Here is a 23,903-nt window from a genome sequence, read left to right on the forward strand (position 1 = left end):
TCTTACACGCTCACACACACACACCTGTGTTACAAGCTCACACACACACACCTGTGTTACAAGCTCACACACACACACCTGTGTTACAAGCTCACACACACACACCTGTGTTACAAGCTCACACACACACACCAGTGTTACAAGCTCACACACACACACCTGTGTTACAAGCTCACACACACACCTGTGTTACAAGCTCACACACACACACCTGTGTTTCACCTGTGTTACACGCTCACACACACACCTGTGTTTCACGCTCACACACCTGTGTTACACGCTCACAACACACACACCTGTGTTACACGCTCACACACACACCTGTGTTACACGCTCACACACACACACCTGTGTTACACGCTCACACACACACACCTGTGTTACTCCTTCCACACGCTTCGATTCGGCTGAACCAAACGAGAGTACTCGCATGCTCCCTTAAAAGACCTTCTCTTGAAAAACAAGAAAAAAAAGTAGCGATGGTACTGTTTGTCCAACTTGAGACGCCGTAGCCAATATACACTTCCTCAAAATAATCAGAATTAATCTAAAGATAACTCAAGAAATCTGTCCAAAATGTACGTTTTTGTCAAGGAGATGCTAGTCGAACGGTTTTACACACAGCTATCTCACACACACCTGTCTCACACACACCTGTCTCACACACACCTGTCTCACACACACCTGTCTCACACACAGCTGTCTCACACACACCTGTCTCACACACACCTGTCTCACACACACCTGTCTCACACACAGCTGTCTCACACACAGCTGTCTCACACACACCTGTCTCACACACAGCTGTCTCACACACACCTGTCTCACACACAGCTGTCTCACACACACCTATCTCACACACACCTGTCTCACACACAGCTCTCACACACACCTGTCTCACACAGCTATCTCACACACAGCTATCTCACACGCACCTATCTCACACACACCTGTCTCACACACACCTATCTCACACACAGCTATCTCACACACAGCTCTCACACACACCTGTCTCACACACAGCTATCTCACACACACACCTCTCACACACACCTGTCTCACACACAGCTCTCACACACACAGCTGTCTCACACACAGCTATCTCACACACACCTGTCTCACACACACCTGTCTCACACACACCTGTCTTACACACAGCTATCTCACACACACCTGTCTTACACACAGCTCTCACACACACCTGTCTTACACACAGCTCTCACACACACCTGTCTTACACACAGCTCTCACACACACCTGTCTTACACACAGCTATCTCACACACACCTGTCTTACACACAGCTATCTCACACACACCTGTCTTACACACAGCTCTCACACACACCTGTCTTACACACAGCTATCTCACACACACCTGTCTTACACACAGCTATCTCACAAACACCTGTCTTACACACAGCTCACACACACCTGTCTCTCACACACACCTGTCTCTCACACACACCTGTCTCTCACACACACCTGTCTCACACACACCTGTCTCACACACACCTGCGGACTGTAGGGCCTGAGTTAGAGCATGGACCAGAAGAAGCTCATAAAAATATAATTCTTAATAAAGTAGGGCTGAGGGGGACGCAACTAAAGGGTTAAATAAGATTCTCTCTCTTAGCTTCCTCTATATAGTAACCTGAAGGTAGTGGACAGGACAGCAGCTTCCTCTATATAGTAACCTGAAGGTAGTGGACAGGACAGCAGCTTCCTCTATATAGTATCCTGAAGACAGTGGACAGGACAGCAGCTTCCTCTATATAGTAACCTGAAGGTAGTGGACAGGACAGCAGCTTCCTCTATATAGTAACCTGAAGGTAGTGGACAGGAGAGCAACTTCCTCTATATAGTAACCGGAAGGTAGTGGACAGGACAGGAGCTTCATCTATATAGTAACCTGAAGGTAGTGGACAGGACAGGAGCTTCCTCTATATAGTAACCTGAAGGTAGTGGACAGGACAGGAGCTTCCTCTATATAGTAACCTGAAGGTAGTGGACAGGACTGCAGCTTCCTCTATATAGTAACCTGAAGGCAGTGGACAGGTGAAACTAACAGCTTCCTGTCTATAGTAACCTGAAGGCAGTGGACAGGTGAAACTAACTGCTCCCTGTATATAGTAACCTGAAGGCAGAGGACAGGTGAAACTAACAGCTTCCTGTCTATAGTTACCTGAGGGCAGAGGACAGGTGAAACTAACAGCTTCCTGTCTATAGTTACCTGAAGGCAGAGGACAGGTGAAACTAACAGCTTCCTGTCTATAGTTACCTGAAGGCAGAGGACAGGTGAAACTAACAGCTTCCTGTCTATAGTTACCTGAAGGCAGAGGACAGGTGAAACTAACAGCTTCCTGTCTATAGTTACCTGAAGGCAGAGGACAGGTGAAACTAACAGCTTCCTGTCTATAGTTACCTGAAGGCAGAGGACAGGTGAAACTAACAGCTTCCTGTCTATAGTTACCTGAAGGCAGAGGACAGGTAAAACTAACTCCTTCCTGTCTATAGTTACCTGAAGGCAGAGGACAGGTGAAACTAACAGCTTCCTGTCTATAGTTACCTGAAGGCAGAGGACAGGTGAAACTAACTGCTCCCTGTATATAGTTACCTGAAGGTAGAGGACAGGTGAAACTAACAGCTTCCTGTCTATAGTTACCTGAAGGCAGAGGACAGGTGAAACTTTAAATTAAGGCCAGCTGGGTTGACCAGGAGAGGAAGCCACAGTCGACGCTACTTTCTCAATTCCTCCTCTAGGCCTCATGGCACAGCTCCACATCAAAACAACACTGTCCACAGTATCTTTCCCAGCCCCCTTGGCTCCTTCACCCTAAGGCATTAGTGTAGTTCTGACAGGATTGGATACATGTAAAAACATAGCCACATTTCCACCTCGCCCATCAGGGTTGTATTCATTAATAAACACCGTAACAAAATGTACTGCAGTAGAAGATTGGAGAAAAAAAAAGTGTTTCTTATTGTAAAAGTTCAGGTAGATCCCTCCCGGTTTCAGTCTGTTTTGTTCCGTTCGGTGACTAATGAACATGACCTACTTTCACACAGTAGTTCCATATAGAACCGCTTCTGTATCCTGTGAATATGACGAATAAAGTTTGATTTCCTTTTTGATACCTACGCAATTTTTTCAGATCGAGGGCATTTAACCCTTTCTATCCCCTCACCTCCCCAGTCCCAAATGGAACCCTATATAGTGCACCACATAGGGAATAGGGTGCCGAGATGGGACGTTACCCACAGGCACAGATCTGAGACCAGTTTTAAACCTACCCCTCAAAAGGGGCGTTACCCACAGGCACAGATCTGAGACCAGTTTTAAGCAGACCCCTCAAAAGGGGCGTTACCCACAGGCACAAATCTGAGACCAGTTTTATGCAGACCCCTCAAAAGGGGCACAGATCTGACCCAGACCCCTCAGGCACAGATCTGAGACCAGTTTTAAGCAGACCCCTCAAAAGGGGCGTTACCCACAGGCACAAATCTGAGACCAGTTTTATGCAGACCCCTCAAAAGGGGCGTTACCCACAGGCACAGATCTGAGACCAGTTTTAAGCATACCCCTCAAAAGAGGCGTTACACACAGGCACAGATCTGAGACCACTTTTAAACCTACCCCTCAAAAGGGGCGTTACCCACAGGCACAGATCTGAGACCAGTTTTAAACCTACCCCTCAAAAGGGATGGTGCACCATTTTGGCAATTAAGCCCTTTAACTACTGACCCAGATAAACTCATGGATACAAATGTGTCTCTGAGTGTAGTTTAAAGGAAGTTGAAGTTTTGTGAGCTTTTGATAAACCAGTGTTAGCATAATGACTGGAAGTCTATGGTATCAGTTAGCGGATTGCGCTAACACCAGCATCACCTAGAGATTCAGCCACAGAAATATTTTTTTCTTGAGCGAATGGTAAGGAACATAATTATAAATAATTTGTTGACTGCAAATTGACCGCAAGAAGCCCAGACAAATAAATATACACACTAAAACAATCATACAATTACATATGTCTCTCTATTATGACTGAGAATACTTTGGTACAGATTTACAAAATCAAAATCACTTGGAACTGATTTTCAGGGGTTTTTACAGTCTTTATGTCCAACAATAAAATAACGTAAACTTGTATTTATTTTTTGCTCAGAAAACTTGGGCGAGGGGGTAAATAAAATCGGGGCACCAGTTGGGGAACCCTGTCAGACTTTCAGTCATTGCCAAAATGTGACACTATCCCTTTAAATGATTACAACTATATTTTGGGAGGGTAAAACTGGTCCAAGATCAGTATCCAGGGGCAACTTCTCCCTGGGGCCTATAACAGCATGCAGGCGTTCTTCTTTCCACGTCTCTTGGCCTGTAGCGCCGCCCTGGTGGCCATCTCAAACACCTCCCTGACTCCGTCCTTGGTCTTAGCTGAGCACTCCTGACAGCCGTAGGCACCGATCCGGTTAGCCATGTCTCTGCCCTCCTCCGACTTCACTGGCTCCTAGAGACGAAGAGAGAGAGAAAGAGAAAAAATGATTTTGTTTAGCGAGAGACGGAGAAGAGGTGACCTGTTCATCACACACGTACCGGTTTCATCTTGGAGAGAGAGAGAAGTTAACAGATACACACACACTGTTAGCCATGTCTCCGCTACAGGGAGAAGGGTGTCACATACCTGTTTCATCTTGGCCAGCTCCCTGCGTGTGTGTTCGTCGTTCCTCAGGTCCTTCTTGTTGCCCACGAGGATGATGGGAACATTAGGACAAAAGTGTTTCACCTCCGGAGTCCACTTCTCTGGAATGTTCTCTGGAGGGAGAGATGTTAGTGGGTGTGTCATTAGTCGTATGTACCGGATACACACAGTATACACCAGGGGTAATGAACTCTGACCCTACGAGGTCCGGAGTCTGCTGCTTTTCTGTTCTACCTGATAATTAATTACACCCACCTGGTGTCTCCGGTCTAAATCAGTCCCTGATTAGAGGGGAATCGCCCACCTGGTGTCTCCGCCCACCTGGTGTCTCCGGTGTCTCCGGTCTAATCAGTCCCTGATTAGAGGGGAATCACCCACCTGGTGTCTGGTGTCCGGTCTAAATCAGTCCCTGATTAGAGGGGAATCACCCACCTGGTGTCCCAGGTCTAAATCAGTCCCTGATTAGAGGGGAATCGCCCACCTGGTGTCCCAGGTCTAAATCAGTCCCTGATTAGAGGGGAATCCCCACCTGGTGTCCCAGGTCTAAATCAGTCCCTGATTAGAGGGGAATCCCCACCTGGTTCCCAGGTCTAAATCAGTCCCTGAGAGGGGAATCGCCCACCTGGTGTCTCCCACCTGGTGTCTCCGGTCCCTAAATCAGTCCCTGATTAGAGGGGAATCGCCCACCTGGTGTCTCCGGTCTAAATCAGTCCCTGATTAGAGGGGAATCGCCCACCTGGTGTCTCCGGTCTAAATCAGTCCCTGATTAGAGGGGAATCGCCCACCTGGTGTCTCCGGTCTAAATCAGTCCCTGATTAGAGGGGAATCGCCCACCTGGTGTCCCAGGTCTAAATCAGTCCCTGATTAGAGGGGAATCGCCCACCTGGTGTCCCAGGTCTAAATCAGTCCCTGATTAGAGGGGAATCGGGTGTCCCAATCGCCCACCTGGTGTCCCAGGTCTGGTGTCCCAAATCAGTCCCTGATTAGAGGGGAATCACCCACCTGGTGTCCCAGGTCTAAATCAGTCCCTGATTCGAGGGGAATCGCCCACCTGGTGTCCCAGGTCTAAATCAGTCCCTGATTCGAGGGGAATCGCCCACCTGGTGTCCCAGGTCTAAATCAGTCCCCGATTATAGAGGGGGTATATACAAAACACTTCCTTGCTGTGTGTGTGTTGTATGTTACCTAAACTATCTGGGCTGTCTACAGAGAAGCACATGAGTATAACGTCAGTGTCGGGATAGGAGAGAGGTCTCAGTCTGTCATAGTCCTCCTGTCCTGCTGTGTCCCATAACGCTAACTCCACCTGGGAGAGAGGGAGAAGAGAGAGAGAGAGAGAAGAGGGAGGAGGGAGGAGAGAGAAGAGAGAGGGAGGGAGGAGAGAGAAGAGAGAGGAGAGAAGAGAGAAGAGAGAGGAGAGAAGAGAGAAGAGGAGAAGAGAGAGAGGGAGAGAAGGGAGAGAGAGGGAGAGAGGGAGGAGAGAGAGGGAGAGAGAGAGAGAGAGAGAGAGAGGAGAGAGAGGGAGAGAGAGAGGAGGAGAGAGAGAGGAGAGAGAGAGATAGAGAGAGAGAGAGAGAGAGAGAAGAGAGAGAGAGAGAGAGAGGGAGGAGAGAGAGGGAGGAGAGAGAGAGAGAGAGAAGAGGAGAGAGGGAGAAGGAGGAGAGAGAGAGGAGGGGAGGAGAGGGAGGAGGGAGAGGAGGGAGGAGAGAGGGGGAAGGAGAGAGAGAGGGAAGGAGAGAGAGAGAGGGAGGGAGAGAGAGGGAGGAGAGAGAGGGAGGAGAGAGAGGGAGGAGAGAGAGGAGGGAGGAGAGAGAGGAAGGAGAGAGAGGAAGGAGATAGAGAGAGGAGAGAGAGAGAGGAGAGAGAAGGAGGAGAGAGAAGGAGGAGAGAGAAGGAGGAGAGAGAAGGAGGAGAGAGAAGGAGGAGAGAGAAGGAGGAGGAGAAGGAGGAGGAGAGGAGAGAGAGAGGAGGAGAGAGAAGGAGGAGGAGAGAGAAGAAGGGAGGGGGAGGAGAGAGAGAAGGAGAGAGAGGAAAGGGGAGGAGAGAGAAGAGAGGAGAGAGGTGGAGGAGAGAGAAGAGAGGAGGGAGGAGAGAGAAGAGAGAGGGGAGGAGAGAGAAGAGAGAGGGAGGGGGAGAGAGAGAAGAGAGGAGGAGGGGGAGGAGAGAGAAGAGAGGGGGAGAGAGAGAAGAGAGGGAGGAGAGAGAGAGAGAGAGAGAGGGAAGAGAGGGAGAGAGAGAGGAGGAGAGAGAGAGGAGAGAGGGAGGAGAAAGAGAGGAGAAAGAGGGAGGAGAGAGAGGGAGGAGAAAGAGGGAGGAGAAAGAGGGAGGAGAAGAGGGAGGGAGGAGAGAGAAGAGAGAGGGAGGGAGGAGAGAGAGGGAGGAGAGAGAAGAGAGAGTCATTTGGCACAGTGGTTAAGGAAGTCAATCCAGCTTTCAACTTATTCTTTAAAGTTGTAATAGTAGAACGTACAAGGTGACATTTCTAAATCGGGAATTGCGTCATCAGTTCCTCTTGTCCTGTCAGTCATTGCAGACCTTAGTTAGCTATTTATAACTTTTCAGAAACATCCAGATCAACTATGCCCATGTCAGCTAACGTTTTTTAGCCCATAGATTTTGTAGTAATGTTTGAGTCACTGAAATAACACATGAATAAACATTAAACAGGGCAAAATTAGCTTTAAACCTGAAAAATGTCCCGCCAACAAGAAGGGTGTGAGCAGTGCTTCTGCCCACAGAAATAGACATACTGCATGATGGGATGATTTAGCAGACACTACTACCCAGGGCAGTTTGTGCATTCATCTTCAGATAGCTAGGTGGGACAACCACATATCACAGTCAGGACATTCATCTTCAGATAGCTAGGTGGACCAGTCATAGTCAGTACATTCATCTTCAGATAGCTAGGTGGACCAGTCATAGTCAGTACATTCATCTTCAGATAGCTAGGTGGACCAGTCATAGTCAGTACAGTCATCTTCAGATAGCTAGGTGGACCAGTCATAGTCAGTACATTCATCTTCAGATAGCTAGGTGGACCAGTCATAGTCAGCACAGTCATCTTCAGATAGCTAGGTGAGACAACCACATATCACAGTCAGTACATTCATATGCAGATAGCTAGGTGAGACAACCACATATCACAGTCATAGTCAGGACATTCATCTTCAGATAGCTAGGTGGACCAGTCATAGTCAGTACATTCATCTTCAGATAGCTAGGTGGACCAGTCATAGTCAGTACATTCATCTCCAGGTAGCTAGGTGGACCAGTCATAGTCAGTACATTCATCTTCAGATAGCTAGGTGGACCAGTCATCGTCAGTACATTCATCAGATAGCTAGGTGGACCAGTCATAGTCAGGACATTCATCTTCAGATAGCTAGGTGGACCAGTCATAGTCAGGACATTCATCTTCAGATAGCTAGGTGGACCAGTCATAGTCAGTACATTCATCTCCAGGTAGCTAGGTGGACCAGTCATAGTCAGTACATTCATCTTCAGATAGCTAGGTGGACCAGTCATAGTCAGTACATTCATCTTCAGATAGCTAGGTGAGACAACCACATATCTCAGTCATAGTCAGGACATTCATCTGCAGATAGTTAGGTGAGACAACCACATATCACAGTCAGAACATTCATCTGCAGATAGCTAGGTGGACCAGTCATAGTCAGTACATTCATCTCCAGGTAGCTAGGTGGACCAGTCATAGTCAGGACATTCATCTTCAGATAGCTAGGTGGACCAGTCACAGTCAGGACATTCATCTTCAGATAGCTAGGTGGACCAGTCACAGTCAGGACATTCCTCTTCAGATAGCTAGATGAAACAACCACATATCACAGTCGTAGGAAGTACCTTTTCAGCAAAGGCAGTGCTAGTTGGGAAGTCAAGGGGGTGGAACCATTTTGTCATTATATCCATCACTTTCAGGTGGAAACCAGGTCCAACGGTCTGGTTTGGAATTGGGCCCAAGAGAAAATGAGGACACGGTCAGTTTGGTTTGGAACTAGGACCCTGGCTGAGGCTCACCTGTTTGCCGTCGACCTCGATGTCAGCCACATAGTTCTCGAACACAGTGGGCACATAGACCTCTGGGAACTGGTCTTTACTGAAGACGATCAGCAGGCAGGTCTTCCCACACGCTCCGTCTCCCACTATCACCAGCTTCTTCCTGATTGCAGCCATCTATAGGAGGGGGATCGAGAAAGAGGGGAGAAGGAGATGTGAAACAGGGGAGGTGGAAGAGAGACAGGGGGAGAGATGGAGAGAGGGACGATAGAGATGAACACTCATATTGTACCACTGCATCCATCTTTGTTTCCGTTTAGCCTGCATAGTGATACCCTGATTTTAGCCTACTTCACAAAGGTAGCTCAGGGTTTCTTGTTCCTGGAGTAATTTTGTTTCTAGCCCTTAACTATTACACCTGATACAGATGATGTGTGATTTCATATTGACCTAGATCAATTTTGTTCATGGGCGGATGGTAGCCAAGCGTTTAAGAACATAAAGGCCAGTAACTGAACGTTTGCTGGTTCGAATCATCAAGTCAACCATGTAAAAAAATCTCTATGTGCCCATGAGCAAGGCACTTAAACCATTAGTCGCTCTGGATAACAGCGACTAAAATTACTAAAATGTAAATGTTCATATGAATGAAATACAGTGTTCTTTCATATGACCAAGGAATGATAACTTAAATGTCATAAGGGAAACATATTTTTGAGATAATTACTTTATCTAGCTAGCTAACATTGCCTTGGCCAGCTAATGTTATTAGCTAGCTGGCGTTAGCTAACTAATTAGCTAATAAACTAGACAGCAAATACAAGAGTAACCACGAACAATCAAGTAAACACATTGTTAGTGAGAAATCTTGTGTTTTTGTTTATAATTATTTTAAATAGTTAACGGTTTAGTTTGGTAATTCGCTAGTTACCTAGAAAAAGGCAGTACGTATTGTAAGGATACGCCTGACGCCCAAAACCGGTAATTCATGTCAGAATTTATACACATTTGGTTAAGGGTTTAATTAAAGTTAGGAGTTTGTGGTTGGTTTAAGCGTCAGCTGTGTCCTTATATTCTTTCCCAGTTAGATAGCCAGCTAGCTTATGCGACAACAAGTTAGCTAGCTAATGTTTGGTTGTCAATACTTTGAGCTCCATTTGCGGTTTTAAAAAGTCATGGCTATAGATTTCATAAGTGTTTTAGTTATATATAATCATCAATATTACGGTTGTTACGCAACTGTATTAGATAAAGATAGTTAAAAGAAGGAATAGCTAGATTAAAGTGATGCTACCGTTTGTTAGCTCTGTTTCGGGTTGTCGCCGCTTCTCTTCCGGTCCGAGCTGAAATCCCCGCCCACTTTGGACTGCCACGCACTGGCTGCATATAGAGACCTAGACAGGACTAGATCTAGCTTAAAATTGTCTACAAGTCTCAACAACAAAAATCTTATTGGAAAGAAACAGTGAAAAGATTACATCATACGAACCCACCGGTTTTGTTTTGTTTTGATTTGCACTTTACAAGAAATAGCAAGAAATAGCACAACACAAATAATATCCACAGGAATCAAATAAAGGAAAGCTGTCAAAGAGTAAAAACAAAAAACAAGTGATAAAGAAAATATATAAATATATTTAGAAAAATAGACTAATTTCAGAGGTTGATCCTCCAAGAAAATGGTTGATCCTCCGCAACAGCCTTTTCTAAAATTTTTGAGAGGAATGGAAGATTCGATATAGGCCTATAGTTTTTTATATTTTCTGGGTCAAGGTTTGGCTTTTTCAAGAGAGGCTTTATTACTGCCACTTTTAGTGAGTTTGGTACACATCCGGTGGATAGAGAGCCGTTTATTATGTTCAACATAGGAGGGCCAAGCACAGGAAGCAGCTCTTTCAGTAGTTTAGTTGGAATAGGGTCCAGTATGCAGCTTGAAGGTTTAGAGGCCATGACCTCAGAGCTCCCCAGGTCACCCCTCTCTCCCCAGGTTACCCCACACTCCCCAGGTCACCCCTCTCTCTCCAGGTTACCCCACACTCCCCAGGTCACCCCACACTCCCCAGGTCACCCTACACTCCCCAGGTCACCCCCTCTCCCCAGGTAATCCCCCAGGTCACCCCTCTCCCCAGGTAATCCCCAGGTCACCCCCCTCTCCCCAGGTCACCCTGCGGAGCCGTCTCCCCAGGTCATCCCCCTTTCCCCAGGTCACCCCCTCTCCCCTGATCACCCCCTCTCCCCGGGTCACCCCCAGGTCACCCCCCCCCTCTCCCGGGTCACCCCCAGGTCACCCCCTCTCCCCAGTTCACCCCCTCTCCCCGGGTCACCCCCAGGTCACCCCCCCAGGTCTCCCCAGGGTCACCCCCCTCTCCCCAGGTCACCCCCCCCCTCTCCCCGGGTCACCCCCAGGTCAGCCCCCTCTCCCCAGGTCATCCACCCTCTCCCCAGGTCACCCCCAGGTCACCCCCAGGTCACCCCCTCTCCCCAGGTCATCCACCCTCTCAAGCTCACTTTTTGTTCCGGCACCTCCCGATTTACAAATGAAGCACTGGACTCTTTATATAATACTAAATAATATGTTCTGATTTAGACTGAGCCATTATCCTGCTCCTGTCGAACAGGGGCAGGGGGAAAATACGTTTTCCATATTTAAATAGCAAATGGGGGATGCTTTCCTGTGGTTCCTCTTCATGCCAGCCATGTAGCCTACTCTGGTTGTAAAGCGAAGCACTGTGCTTGATATATGGAAAGCTGATAAATAAATATAGTAAGCCTAGCCTATAGAAAACGGATAAATACATATAGTAAGCCTAGCATGTAGAAAGCTGATAAATATAGTAGACCTAGCCTGTAGAAAGCTGATAAATATAGTAGACCTAGCCTGTAGAAAGCTGATAAATATAGTAGACCTAGCCTGTAGAAAGCTGATAAATATAGTAGACCTAGCCTATAGAAAGCTGACAGGATCCTCCTATTTTTAGTAGAGGCCATCAAAACACTGTTTTCTCAGACAATAGCATAGCATAGCCTATAGAAATGCAGCTCAACAGGAACACTAATTTCATTCCATGCACCAACCAGCTACGAGAAGCTGGCTCTCACTGTGCAATGGGTTCTGCTATTATGCTGAATGCCAGGGCTCTAATGAAGTCTATGGTTTGATTTTTGGTTGCATTTGCATCGATGTCAGAGTGATTGAAAGGGACAATAGATCACTGTGTACCTGCCATTGGCAACTGGCTGTTAGCAAGTAGTTAAGGGCTTGTAAGTAAGCATTTCACTGTAAGGTGTTACAGTTGTATTTGGCACATGTGACAAATAAAATGAGATTTCATTTGGGAGGCTACTAATGACCATCAGCGGCATCAGAGGACAGTTTTGGAGAAGCCTGGAGGGTAGACCAGCAGAAGTACTGTAGTCCTAGTGGAGGGTAGACTACCAGCAGTACTGTAGTGGAGGGTAGACTACCAGCAGTACTGTAGTCCTAGTGGAGGGTAGACTACCATCAGTACTGTAGTCCTAGTGGAGGGTAGACTACCAGCAGTACTGTAGTCCTCGTGGAGGGTAGACTACCAGCAGTACTGTAGTGGAGGGTAGACTACCAGCAGTACTGTAGTGCTAGTGGAGGGTAGACTACCAGCAGTACTGTAGTCCTAGTGGAGGGTAGACTACCAGCAGTACTGTAGTCCTAGTGGAGGGTAGACTACCAGCAGTACTGTAGTGGAGGGTAGACTACCAGCAGTAGTGGAGGGTAGACTACCAGCAGTACTGTAGTCCTAGTGGAGGGTAGACTACCAGCAGTACTGTAGTCCTAGTGGAGGGTAGACTCCCAGCAGTACTGTAGTCCTAGTGGAGGGTAGACTACCAGCAGTACTGTAGTCCTAGTGGAGGGTAGACTACCAGCAGTACTGTAGTCCTAGTGGAGGGTAGACTACCAGCAGTACTGTAGTGGAGGGTAGACTACCAGCAGCGGCATCAGAGGACAGTTTTGGAGAAGCCTCGTTACTGTGACTAAACTGCCACATGTAATTTGACTGAGGTCATGTGTCTCCTGATTGCCGTGTGGCGGCAACATGGTCACCGTGGAGGGTAGACTACCAGCATTACTGTAGTGGAGGGTAGACTACCAGCAGTACTGTAGTGGAGGGTAGACTACCAGCAGTACTGTAGTGCTAGTGGAGGGTAGACTACCAGCATTACTGTAGTGGAGGGTAGACTACCAGCAGTACTGTAGTGGAGGGTAGACTACCAGCAGTACTGTAGTGGAGGGTAGACTACCAGCAATACTGTAGTGGAGGGTAGACTACCAGCAGTAGTGGAGGGTAGACTACCAGCAGTACTGTAGTCCTAGTGGAGGGTAGACTACCAGCAGTACTGTAGTCCTAGTGGAGGGTAGACTCCCAGCAGTACTGTAGTCCTAGTGGAGGGTAGACTACCAGCAGTACTGTAGTCCTAGTGGAGGGTAGACTACCAGCAGTACTGTAGTCCTAGTGGAGGGTAGACTACCAGCAGTACTGTAGTGGAGGGTAGACTACCAGCAGTAGTGGAGGGTAGACTACCAGCAGTACTGTAGTCCTAGTGGAGGGTAGACTACCAGCAGTACTGTAGTCCTAGTGGAGGGTAGACTCCCAGCAGTACTGTAGTCCTAGTGGAGGGTAGACTACCAGCAGTACTGTAGTCCTAGTGGAGGGTAGACTACCAGCAGTACTGTAGTCCTAGTGGTGGGTAGACTACCAGCAGTACTGTAGTCCTAGTGGAGGGTAGACTACCAGCAGTACTGTAGTCCTAATGGAGGGTAGACTACCAGCAATACTGTAGTCCTAGTGGAGGGTAGACTACCAGCAATACTGTAGTGGAGGGTAGACTACCAGCAGTACTGTAGTCCTAGTGGAGGGTAGACTGCCAGCAATACTGTAGTCCTAGTGGAGGGTAGACTACCAGCAGTACTGTAGTGGAGGGTAGACTACCAGCAGCGGCATCAGAGGACAGTTTTGGAGAAGCCTCGTTACTGTGACTAAACTGCCACATGTAATTTGACTGAGGTCATGTGTCTCCTGATTGCCGTGTGGCGGCAACATGGTCACCGTGGAGGGTAGACTACCAGCATTACTGTAGTGGAGGGTAGACTACCAGCAGTACTGTAGTGGAGGGTAGACTACCAGCAGTACTGTAGTGGAGGGTAGACTACCAGCAATACTGTAGTGGAGGGTAGACTACCAGCAGTACTGTAGTGGAGGGTAGACTACCAGCAATACTGTAGTGGAGGGTAGACTACCAGCAGTACTGTAATCACTCTTAGGACACTTATCCAGAAAGACTCACAGCTGTAATCACTCTGAGAGACTTACCCAGAAATACTCACAGCTATAATCGTTGCCAAAGGTGCTTCTACAAGGTATTGACTCAGGGGTGTAAAAACGCATGTAAAATGAGATATTTCTGTATTTCACTTCCAATACATTTGCCAACATGTATAAAAACTTGTTTTCACATTACACTATGAGGTATTGTGTGTAGTGGATGAGAAACAAAAACTATTTAATCCATTTTGAATTCCGGCTGTAACAACAAAATATGGAATAAGTCAAGGAGTGTGAAAACTTTCTGAACGCACTGTAGATAATATCCCCAAAGTCTGAAATAGACATAAAAGTGGCCTGGACAAATGTCCTTCCTATCATCAAAAGGCAGACATGCTTAGTTTCTGTAAAAGAAACCAACCTTAAACTTCCATTTCTTCACCAGCTCAGTGACATTATTTTTATGACAGTTTGTCATCGAGCCAGATACAATGATATTTGTAAGGAAGGAACTTGCTCAATTTGTGTACTGTTCAAACATGTCATTACAAGTTATTTTAAATCTGGGTTGTGTGGACAAAGAAAAAAGAATGCATTTTGTTTTGTTTGCATTCAGCACTAACTTAGATCCAATAGTGACCTCATTTTGTTTTGTTTGCATTCAGCACTAACTTAGATCCAATAGTGACCTCATTTTGTTTTGTTTGCATTCAGCACTAACTTAGATCCAATAGTGACCTAATTTTGTTTTGTTTGCATTCAGCACTAACTTAGATCCAATAGTGACCTCATTTTGTTTTGTTTGCATTCAGCACTAACTTAGATCCAATAGTGACCTCATTTTGTTTTGTTTGTATTCAGCATTAACTTAGATCCAATAGTGACCTCATTTTGTTTTGTTTGCATTCAGCACTAACTTAGATCCAATAGTGACCTCATTTTGTTTTGTTTGTATTCAGCATTAACTTAGATCCAGTAGTGACCTCATTTTGTTTTGTTTGCATTCAGCACCAACTTAGATCCAATAGTGACCTCATTTTGTTTTGTTTGCATTCAGCACTAACGTAGATCCAATAGTGACCTCATTTTGTTTTGTTTGCATTCAGCACCAACTTAGATCCAATAGTGACCTCATTTTGTTTTGTTTGCATTCAGCACTAACTTAGATCCAATAGTGACCTCATTTTGTTTTGTTTGCATTCAGCACTAACTTAGATCCAATAGTGACCTCATTTTGTTTTGTTTGCATTCAGCACTAACGTAGATCCAATAGTGACCTCATTTTGTTTTGTTTGCATTCAGCACCAACTTAGATCAATAGTGACCTCATTTTGTTTTGTTTGCATTCAGCACTAACTTAGATCCAATAGTGACCTCATTTTGTTTTGTTTGCATTCAGCACTAACTTAGATCCAATAGTGACCTCATTTTGTTTTGTTTGCATTCAGCACTAACTTAGATCCAATAGTGACCTCATTTTGTTTTGTTTGCATTCAGCACTAACTTAGATCCAATAGTGACCTCATTTTGTTTTGTTTGCATTCAGCATTAACTTAGATCAATAGTGACCTCATTTGGTTTAGTTTGCATTCAGCATTAACTTGGATCCAATAGTGACCTAATTTTGTTTTGTTTGCATTCAGCACTAACTTAGATCCAATAGTGATCTCGTTTTGTTTGCATTCAGCCCTAACTTAGATCCAGTAGTGACCTCATTTGGTTTTGTTTGAATTCAGCACTAACTTAGATCCAATAGTGACCTCATTTTGTTTTGTTTGCATTCAGCACTAACGTAGATCAATAGTGACCTCGTTTTGTTTGCATTCAGCCCTAACTTAGATCCAGTAGTGACCTCATTTGGTTTTGTTTGAATTCAGTACTAACTTAGATCCAATAGTGACCTCATTTTGTTTTGGTTGCATTCAGCACGAACTTAGATCCAATAGTGACCTCTGCAGTGGTTGAAAATCAGACTTTAAATGTGAAACGGCTTGGTCCAGCAATGGAATACAACACTATCATCAACATACAAATGAATATATACATATATATTTTTACAACATCACCAATGTTATTTACATAGATTGTAAACACTAGTGGGCCGAGTATCGAACCTTGGGGAACCCCTTTATGTAACTCAAGGAACTCAGATTTCACCCTAGCTACCTTGATGGCCTGAGTTCTGTCATTGAGATAATTATGAAACCATTGGCAAGCATCAGTACCCAACCCTGTGCAGGACAGCTTATCCAACCCTATGGAGGACAGCTTATCCAACCCTATGGAGGACAGCTTATCCAACCCCATAGAGGACAACTTATCCAACCCTATGGAGGACAGCTTATCCAACCCCATAGAGGACAGCTTATCCAACCCTATGGAGGACAGCTTATCCAACCCTATGGAGGACAGCTTATCCAACCCCATAGAGGACAGCTTATCCAACCCTGTGGAGGACAGCTTATCCAACCATGTGGAGGACAGCTTATCCAACCCCATAGAGGACAGCTCATCCAAACCTATGGAGGACAGCTTATCCAACCCCATGGAGGACAGCTTATCCAACCCTGTGGAGAACAGCTTATCCAACCCTATGGAGGACAGCTTATCCAAACCTGTGGAGGACAGCTTATCCAACCCTGTGGAGGACAGCTTATCCAACCCCGTGGAGGACAGCTTATCCAACCCTGCAGAGGACAGCTTATCCAACCCCATAGAGGACAGCTTATCCAACCCCATAGAGGGCAGCTTATCCAACCCCATAGAGGACACCTTATCCAACCCTATGGAGGACAGCTTATCCAACCCTATGGAGGACAGCTTATCCAACCCTATGGAGGACAGCTTATCCAACCCCGTAGAGGACAGCTTATCCAACCTGTGGAGGACAGCTTATCCAACCCTGTGGAGGACAGCTTATCCAACCCTGTGGAGGACAGCTTATCCAACCATGTGGAGGACAGCTTATCCAACCCCATAGAGGACAGCTTATCCAACCCCGTAGAGGACACCTTATCCAACCCTGTAGAGGACACCTTATTAAACCCGTGGAGGACAGCTTATCCAACCCCATAGAGGACACCTTATCCAATCCTATGGAGGACAGCTTGTCCAACCCTGTGGAGGACAGCTTATCCAACCCCATAGAGGACAGCTTATCCAACCCCATAGAGGACAGCTTATCCAACCCTATGGAGGACACCTTATCCAACCCTGTGGAGGACAGCCTATCGAACCCTATGGAGGACAGCTTATCCAAACCTGTGGAGGACAGCTTATCCAACCCTGTGGAGGACAGCTTATCCAGCCCCGTGGAGGACAGCTTATCCAACCCTGTAGAGGACAGCTTATCCAACCCCATAGAGGACAGCTTATCCAACCCTATAGAGGACAGCTTATCCAACCCCATAGAGGACAGCTTATCCAACCCCATAGAGGACAGCTTATCCAACCCCATAGAGGACACCTTATCCAACCCTGTAGAGGACACCTTATTCAACCCCATGGAGGACAGCTTATCCAACCCCATAGAGGACACCTTATCCAACCCTGTGGAGGACAGCTTATCCAACCCTATGGAGGACAGCTTATCCAACCCTGTGGAGGACAGCTTATCCAACCCTGTGGAGGACAGCTTATCCAACCATGTGGAGGACAGCTTATCCAACCATGTGGAGGACAGCTTATCCAACCCCATAGAGGACAGCTTATCCAACCCCGTAGAGGACACCTTATCCAACCCTGTAGAGGACACCTTATTAAACCCTGTGGAGGACAGCTTATCCAACCCCATAGAGGACACCTTATCCAATCCTATGGAGGACAGCTTGTCCAACCCTGTGGAGGACAGCTTATCCAACCCCATAGAGGACAGCTTATCCAACCCCATAGAGGACAGCTTATCCAACCCTATGGAGGACACCTTATCCAACCCTGTGGAGGACAGCTTATCCAACCCTATGGAGGACAGCTTATCCAAACCTGTGGAGGACAGCTTATCCAACCCTGTGGAGGACAGCTTATCCAGCCCCGTGGAGGACAGCTTATCCAACCCTGTAGAGGACAGCTTATCCAACCCCATAGAGGACAGCTTATCCAACCCTATAGAGGACAGCTTATCCAACCCCATAGAGGACAGCTTATTCAACCCCATAGAGGACAGCTTATCCAACCCCATAGAGGACACCTTATCCAACCCCATAGAGGACACCTTATCCAACCCCATAGAGGACACCTTATCCAACCCCATAGAGGACACCTTATCCAACCCTATGGAGGACAGCTTATCCAACCCTATGGAGGACAGCTTATCCAACCCGTAGAGGACAGCTTATCCAACCCTGTGGAGGACAGCTTATCCAACCCTGTGGAGGACAGCTTATCCAACCATGTGGAGGACAGCTTATCAACCCCATAGAGGACAGCTTATCCAACCCCATAGAGGACAGCTTATCCAACCCTATGGAGGACAGCTTATCCAACCCCGTAGAGGACAGCTTATCCAACCTGTGGAGGACAGCTTATCCAACCCTGTGGAGGACAGCTTATCCAACCCTGTGGAGGACAGCTTATCCAACCATGTGGAGGACAGCTTATCCAACCCCATAGAGGACAGCTTATCCAACCCCGTAGAGGACACCTTATCCAACCCTGTAGAGGACACCTTATTAAACCCCGTGGAGGACAGCTTATCCAACCCCATAGAGTACACCTTATCCAATCCTGGAGGACAGCTTGTCCAACCCTGTGGAGGACAGCTTATCCAACCCCATAGAGGACAGCTTATCCAACCCCATAGAGGACAGCTTATCCAACCCTATGGAGGACACCTTATCCAACCCTGTGGAGGACAGCCTATCCAACCCTATGGAGGACAGCTTATCCAAACCTGTGGAGGACAGCTTATCCAACCCTGTGGAGGACAGCTTATCCAGCCCCGTGGAGGACAGCTTATCCAACCCTGTAGAGGACAGCTTATCCAACCCCATAGAGGACAGCTTATCCAACCCTATAGAGGACAGCTTATCCAACCCCATAGAGGACAGCTTATCCAACCCCATAGAGGACAGCTTATCCAACCCCATAGAGGACACCTTATCCAACCCCATAGAGGACACCTTATCCAACCCCATAGAGGACACCTTATCCAACCCCATAGAGGACACCTTATCCAACCCTATGGAGGACAGCTTATCCAACCCTATGGAGGACAGCTTATCCAACCCCGTAGAGGACAGCTTATCCAACCCTGTGGAGGACAGCTTATCCAACCCTGTGGAGGACAGCTTATCCAACCATGTGGAGGACAGCTTATCCAACCCCATAGAGGACAGCTTATCCAACCCGTAGAGGACACCCTATCCAACCCTGTAGAGGACACCTTATTAAACCCTGTGGAGGACAGCTTATCCAACCCTGTGGAGGACAGCTTATCCAACCATGTGGAGGACAGCTTATCCAACCCCATAGAGGACAGCTTATCCAACCCCATAGAGGACAGCTTATCCAACCCTATAGAGGACACCTTATCCAACCCTGTGGAGGACAGCTTATCCAACCCTATGGAGGACAGCTTATCCAACCCCGTAGAGGACAGCTTATCCAACCCTGTGGAGGACAGCTTATCCAACCCTGTGGAGGACAGCTTATCCAACCATGTGGAGGACAGCTTATCCAACCCCATAGAGGACAGCTTATCCAACCCCATAGAGGACAGCTTATCCAACCCTATAGAGGACACCTTATCCAACCCTGTGGAGGATAGCTTATCCAACCCTATGGAGGACAGCTTATCCAAACCTGTGGAGGACAGCTTATCCAACCCTGTGGAGGACAGCTTATCCAGCCCCGTGGAGGACAGCTTATCCAACCCTGTAGAGGACAGCTTATCCAACCCCATAGAGGACAGCTTATCCAACCCTATAGAGGACAGCTTATCCAACCCCATAGAGGACAGCTTATCCAACCCCATAGAGGACAGCTTATCCAACCCCATAGAGGACACCTTATCCAACCCCATAGAGGACACCTTATCCAACCCCATAGAGGACACCTTATCCAACCCCATAGAGGACACCTTATCCAACCCTATGGAGGACAGCTTATCCAACCCTATGGAGGACAGCTTATCCAACCCCGTAGAGGACAGCATATCCAACCCTGTGGAGGACAGCTTATCCAACCCTGTGGAGGACAGCTTATCCAACCATGTGGAGGACAGCTTATCCAACCCCGTAGAGGACAGCTTATCCAACCCCGTAGAGGACACCTTATCCAACCCTGTAGAGGACACCTTATTAAACCCTGTGGAGGACAGCTTATCCAACCCCATAGAGGACACCTTATCCAATCCTATGGAGGACAGCTTGTCCAACCCTGTGGAGGACAGCTTATCCAACCCCATAGAGGACAGTTTATCCAACCCCATAGAGGACAGCTTATCCAACCCTATGGAGGACACCTTATCAACCCTGTGGAGGACAGCTTATCCAACCCTATGGAGGACAGCTTATCCAAACCTGTGGAGGACAGCTTATCCAACCCTGTGGAGGACAGCTTATCAACCCCGTGGAGGACAGCTTATCAACCCTGTAGAGGACAGCTTATCCAACCCCATAGAGGACAGCGTATCCAACCCTATAGAGGACAGCTTATCCAACCCCATAGAGGACAGCTTATCCAACCCCATAGAGGACAGCTTATCCAACCCCATAGAGGACAGCTTATCCAACCCCATAGAGGACAGCTTATCCAATCCCATAGAGGACACCTTATCCAACCCCATAGAGGACACCTTATCCAACCCCATAGAGGACACCTTATCCAACCCCATAGAGGACACCTTATCCAACCCTATGGAGGACAGCTTATCCAACCCTATGGAGGACAGCTTATCCAACCCCGTAGAGGACAGCTTATCCAACCCTGTGGAGGACAGCTTATCCAACCCTGTGGAGGACAGCTTATCCAACCCTGTGGAGGACAGCTTATCCAACCATGTGGAGGACAGCTTATCCAACCCCATAGAGGACAGCTTATCCAACCCCATAGAGGACACCTTATCCAACCCTATGGAGGACACCTTATCCAACCCTGTGGAGGACAGCTTATCCAACCCCATAGAGGACAGCTTATCCAACCCCATAGAGGACAGCTTATCCAACCCCATAGAGGATACCTTATCCAACCCCATAGAGGACAGCTTATCCAACCCCATAGAGGACACCTTATCCAACCCTATGGAGGACACCTTATCCAACCCTGTGGAGGACAGCTTATCCAACCCCATAGAGGACAGCTTATCCAACCCCATAGAGGACAGCTTATCCAACCCCATAGAGGATACCTTATCCAACCCCATAGAGGACAGCTTATCCAACCTCATAGAGGACAGCTTATCAACCCCATAGAGGACAGTGTATCCAACCCCATAGGGACACCTTATCCAATCCCATAGAGGACACCTTATCCAACCCTATGGAGGACAGCTTATCCAACCCTATGGAGGACAGCTTATCCAACCCCGTAGAGGACAGCTTATCCAACCCTGTGGAGGACAGCGTATCCAACCCTGTGGAGGACAGCTTATCCAACCATGTGGAGGACAGCTTATCAACCTCATAGAGGACAGCTTATCCAACCCCATAGGGACACCTTATCCAACCCTGTGGAGGACACCTTATCCAACCCCATAGAGGACACCTTATCCAACCCCATAGAGGACAGCTTATCCAACCCTATGGAGGACACCTTATCCAACCCTGTGGAGGACAGCTTATCCAACCCTATGGAGGACAGCTTATCCAAACCTGTGGAGGACAGCTTATCCAACCCTGTGGAGGACAGCTTATCAGCCCGTGGAGGACAGCTTATCCAACCCTGTAGAGGACAGCTTATCAACCCCATAGAGGACAGCTTATCCAACCCCATAGAGGACAGCCTATCCAACCCCATAGAGGACAGCTTATCCAACCCCATAGAGGACAGCTTATCCAACCCCATAGAGGACACCTTATCCAACCCCATAGAGGACACCTTATCCAACCCCATAGAGGACACCTTATCCAACCCCATAGAGGACACCTTATCCAACCCTATGGAGGACAGCTTATCCAACCCTATGGAGGACAGCTTATCAACCCCGTAGAGGACAGCATATCAACCCTGTGGAGGACAGCTTATCCAACCCTGTGGAGGACAGCTTATCCAACCATGTGGAGGACAGCTTATCCAACCCCATAGAGGACAGCTTATCCAACCCCGTAGAGGACACCTTATCCAACCCTGTAGAGGACACCTTATTAAACCCTGTGGAGGACAGCTTATCCAACCCCATAGAGGACACCTTATCCAATCCTGGAGGACAGCTTGTCCAACCCTGTGGAGGACAGCTTATCCAACCCCATAGAGGACAGTTTATCCAACCCCATAGAGGACAGCTTATCCAACCCTATGGAGGACACCTTATCCAACCCTGTGGAGGACAGCTTATCCAACCCTATGGAGGACAGCTTATCCAAACCTGTCGAGGACAGCTTATCCAACCCTGTGGAGGACAGCTTATCCAACCCCGTGGAGGACAGCTTATCCAACCCTGTAGAGGACAGCTTATCCAACCCCATAGAGGACAGCGTATCCAACCCTATAGAGGACAGCTTATCCAACCCCATAGAGGACAGCTTATCCAACCCCATAGAGGACAGCTTATCCAACCCCATAGAGGACAGCTTATCCAATCCCATAGAGGACACCTTATCCAACCCCATAGAGGACACCTTATCCAACCCCATAGAGGACACCTTATCCAACCCTATGGAGGACAGCTTATCCAACCCTATGGAGGACAGCTTATCCAACCCCGTAGAGGACAGCTTATCCAACCCCATAGAGGACAGCTTATCCAACCCTATGGAGGACAGCTTATCCAACCCTGTGGAGGACAGCTTATCCAACCCTGTGGAGGACAGCTTATCCAACCATGTGGAGGACAGCTTATCCAACCCCATAGAGGACAGCTTATCCAACCCCATAGAGGACACCTTATCCAACCCTATGGAGGACACCTTATCCAACCCTGTGGAGGACAGCTTATCCAACCCCATAGAGGACAGCTTATCCAACCCCATAGAGGACAGCTTATCAACCCCATAGAGGATACCTTATCCAACCCCATAGAGGACAGCTTATCCAACCCCATAGAGGACACCTTATCCAACCCTATGGAGGACACCTTATCCAACCCTGTGGAGGACAGCTTATCCAACCCCATAGAGGACAGCTTATCCAACCCCATAGAGGACAGCTTATCCAACCCCATAGAGGATACCTTATCCAACCCCATAGAGGACAGCTTATCCAACCTCATAGAGGACAGCTTATCCAACCCCATAGAGGACAGTGTATCCAACCCCATAGAGGACACCTTATCCAATCCCATAGAGGACACCTTATCCAACCCTATGGAGGACAGCTTATCCAACCCTATGGAGGACAGCTTATCCAACCCCGTAGAGGACAGCTTATCCAACCCTGTGGAGGACAGCGTATCCAACCCTGTGGAGGACAGCTTATCCAACCATGTGGAGGACAGCTTATCAACCTCATAGAGGACAGCTTATCCAACCCCATAGAGGACACCTTATCCAACCCTGTGGAGGACAGCTTATCCAACCCTGTGGAGACAGCTTATCCAACCCTGTGGAGACAGCTTATCCAACCCTATGGAGGACACCTTATTAAACCCCGTGGAGGACAGCTTATCCAACCCCATAGAGGACACCTTATCCAACCCTATGGAGGACAGCTTGTCCAACCCTGTGAAGGACAGCTTATCAACCCCATAGAGGACAGCTTATCCAACCCCATAGAGGACAGCTTATCCAACCCCATAGAG

The 23,903-nt window shown here is 47.6% G+C and overlaps 1 protein-coding gene across 1 annotated transcript; it reads right to left on the reverse strand.

The window, feature by feature from the left end:
- Positions 1-4,014: 4,014 nt before the first annotated feature.
- Positions 4,015-10,109, reverse strand: LOC112239905 (rho-related GTP-binding protein RhoA-A-like). Its single transcript, XM_042299853.1, has 5 exons — positions 10,009-10,109; positions 8,736-8,891; positions 5,883-6,003; positions 4,680-4,810; positions 4,015-4,505 (listed from the first exon to the last, which is right to left on the reverse strand). The coding sequence occupies exons 2-5, from the start codon at positions 8,889-8,891 to the stop codon at positions 4,332-4,334; spliced, it is 582 nt and encodes a 193-aa protein (XP_042155787.1). The 5' UTR covers positions 10,009-10,109; the 3' UTR covers positions 4,015-4,331.
- Between the last annotated feature and the right edge of the window lie 13,794 nt (positions 10,110-23,903).

This window comes from Oncorhynchus tshawytscha, linkage group LG16 (assembly GCF_018296145.1).
Source record: "Oncorhynchus tshawytscha isolate Ot180627B linkage group LG16, Otsh_v2.0, whole genome shotgun sequence".
In the NCBI taxonomy this organism is placed as follows: Eukaryota; Metazoa; Chordata; class Actinopteri; order Salmoniformes; family Salmonidae; genus Oncorhynchus; species Oncorhynchus tshawytscha.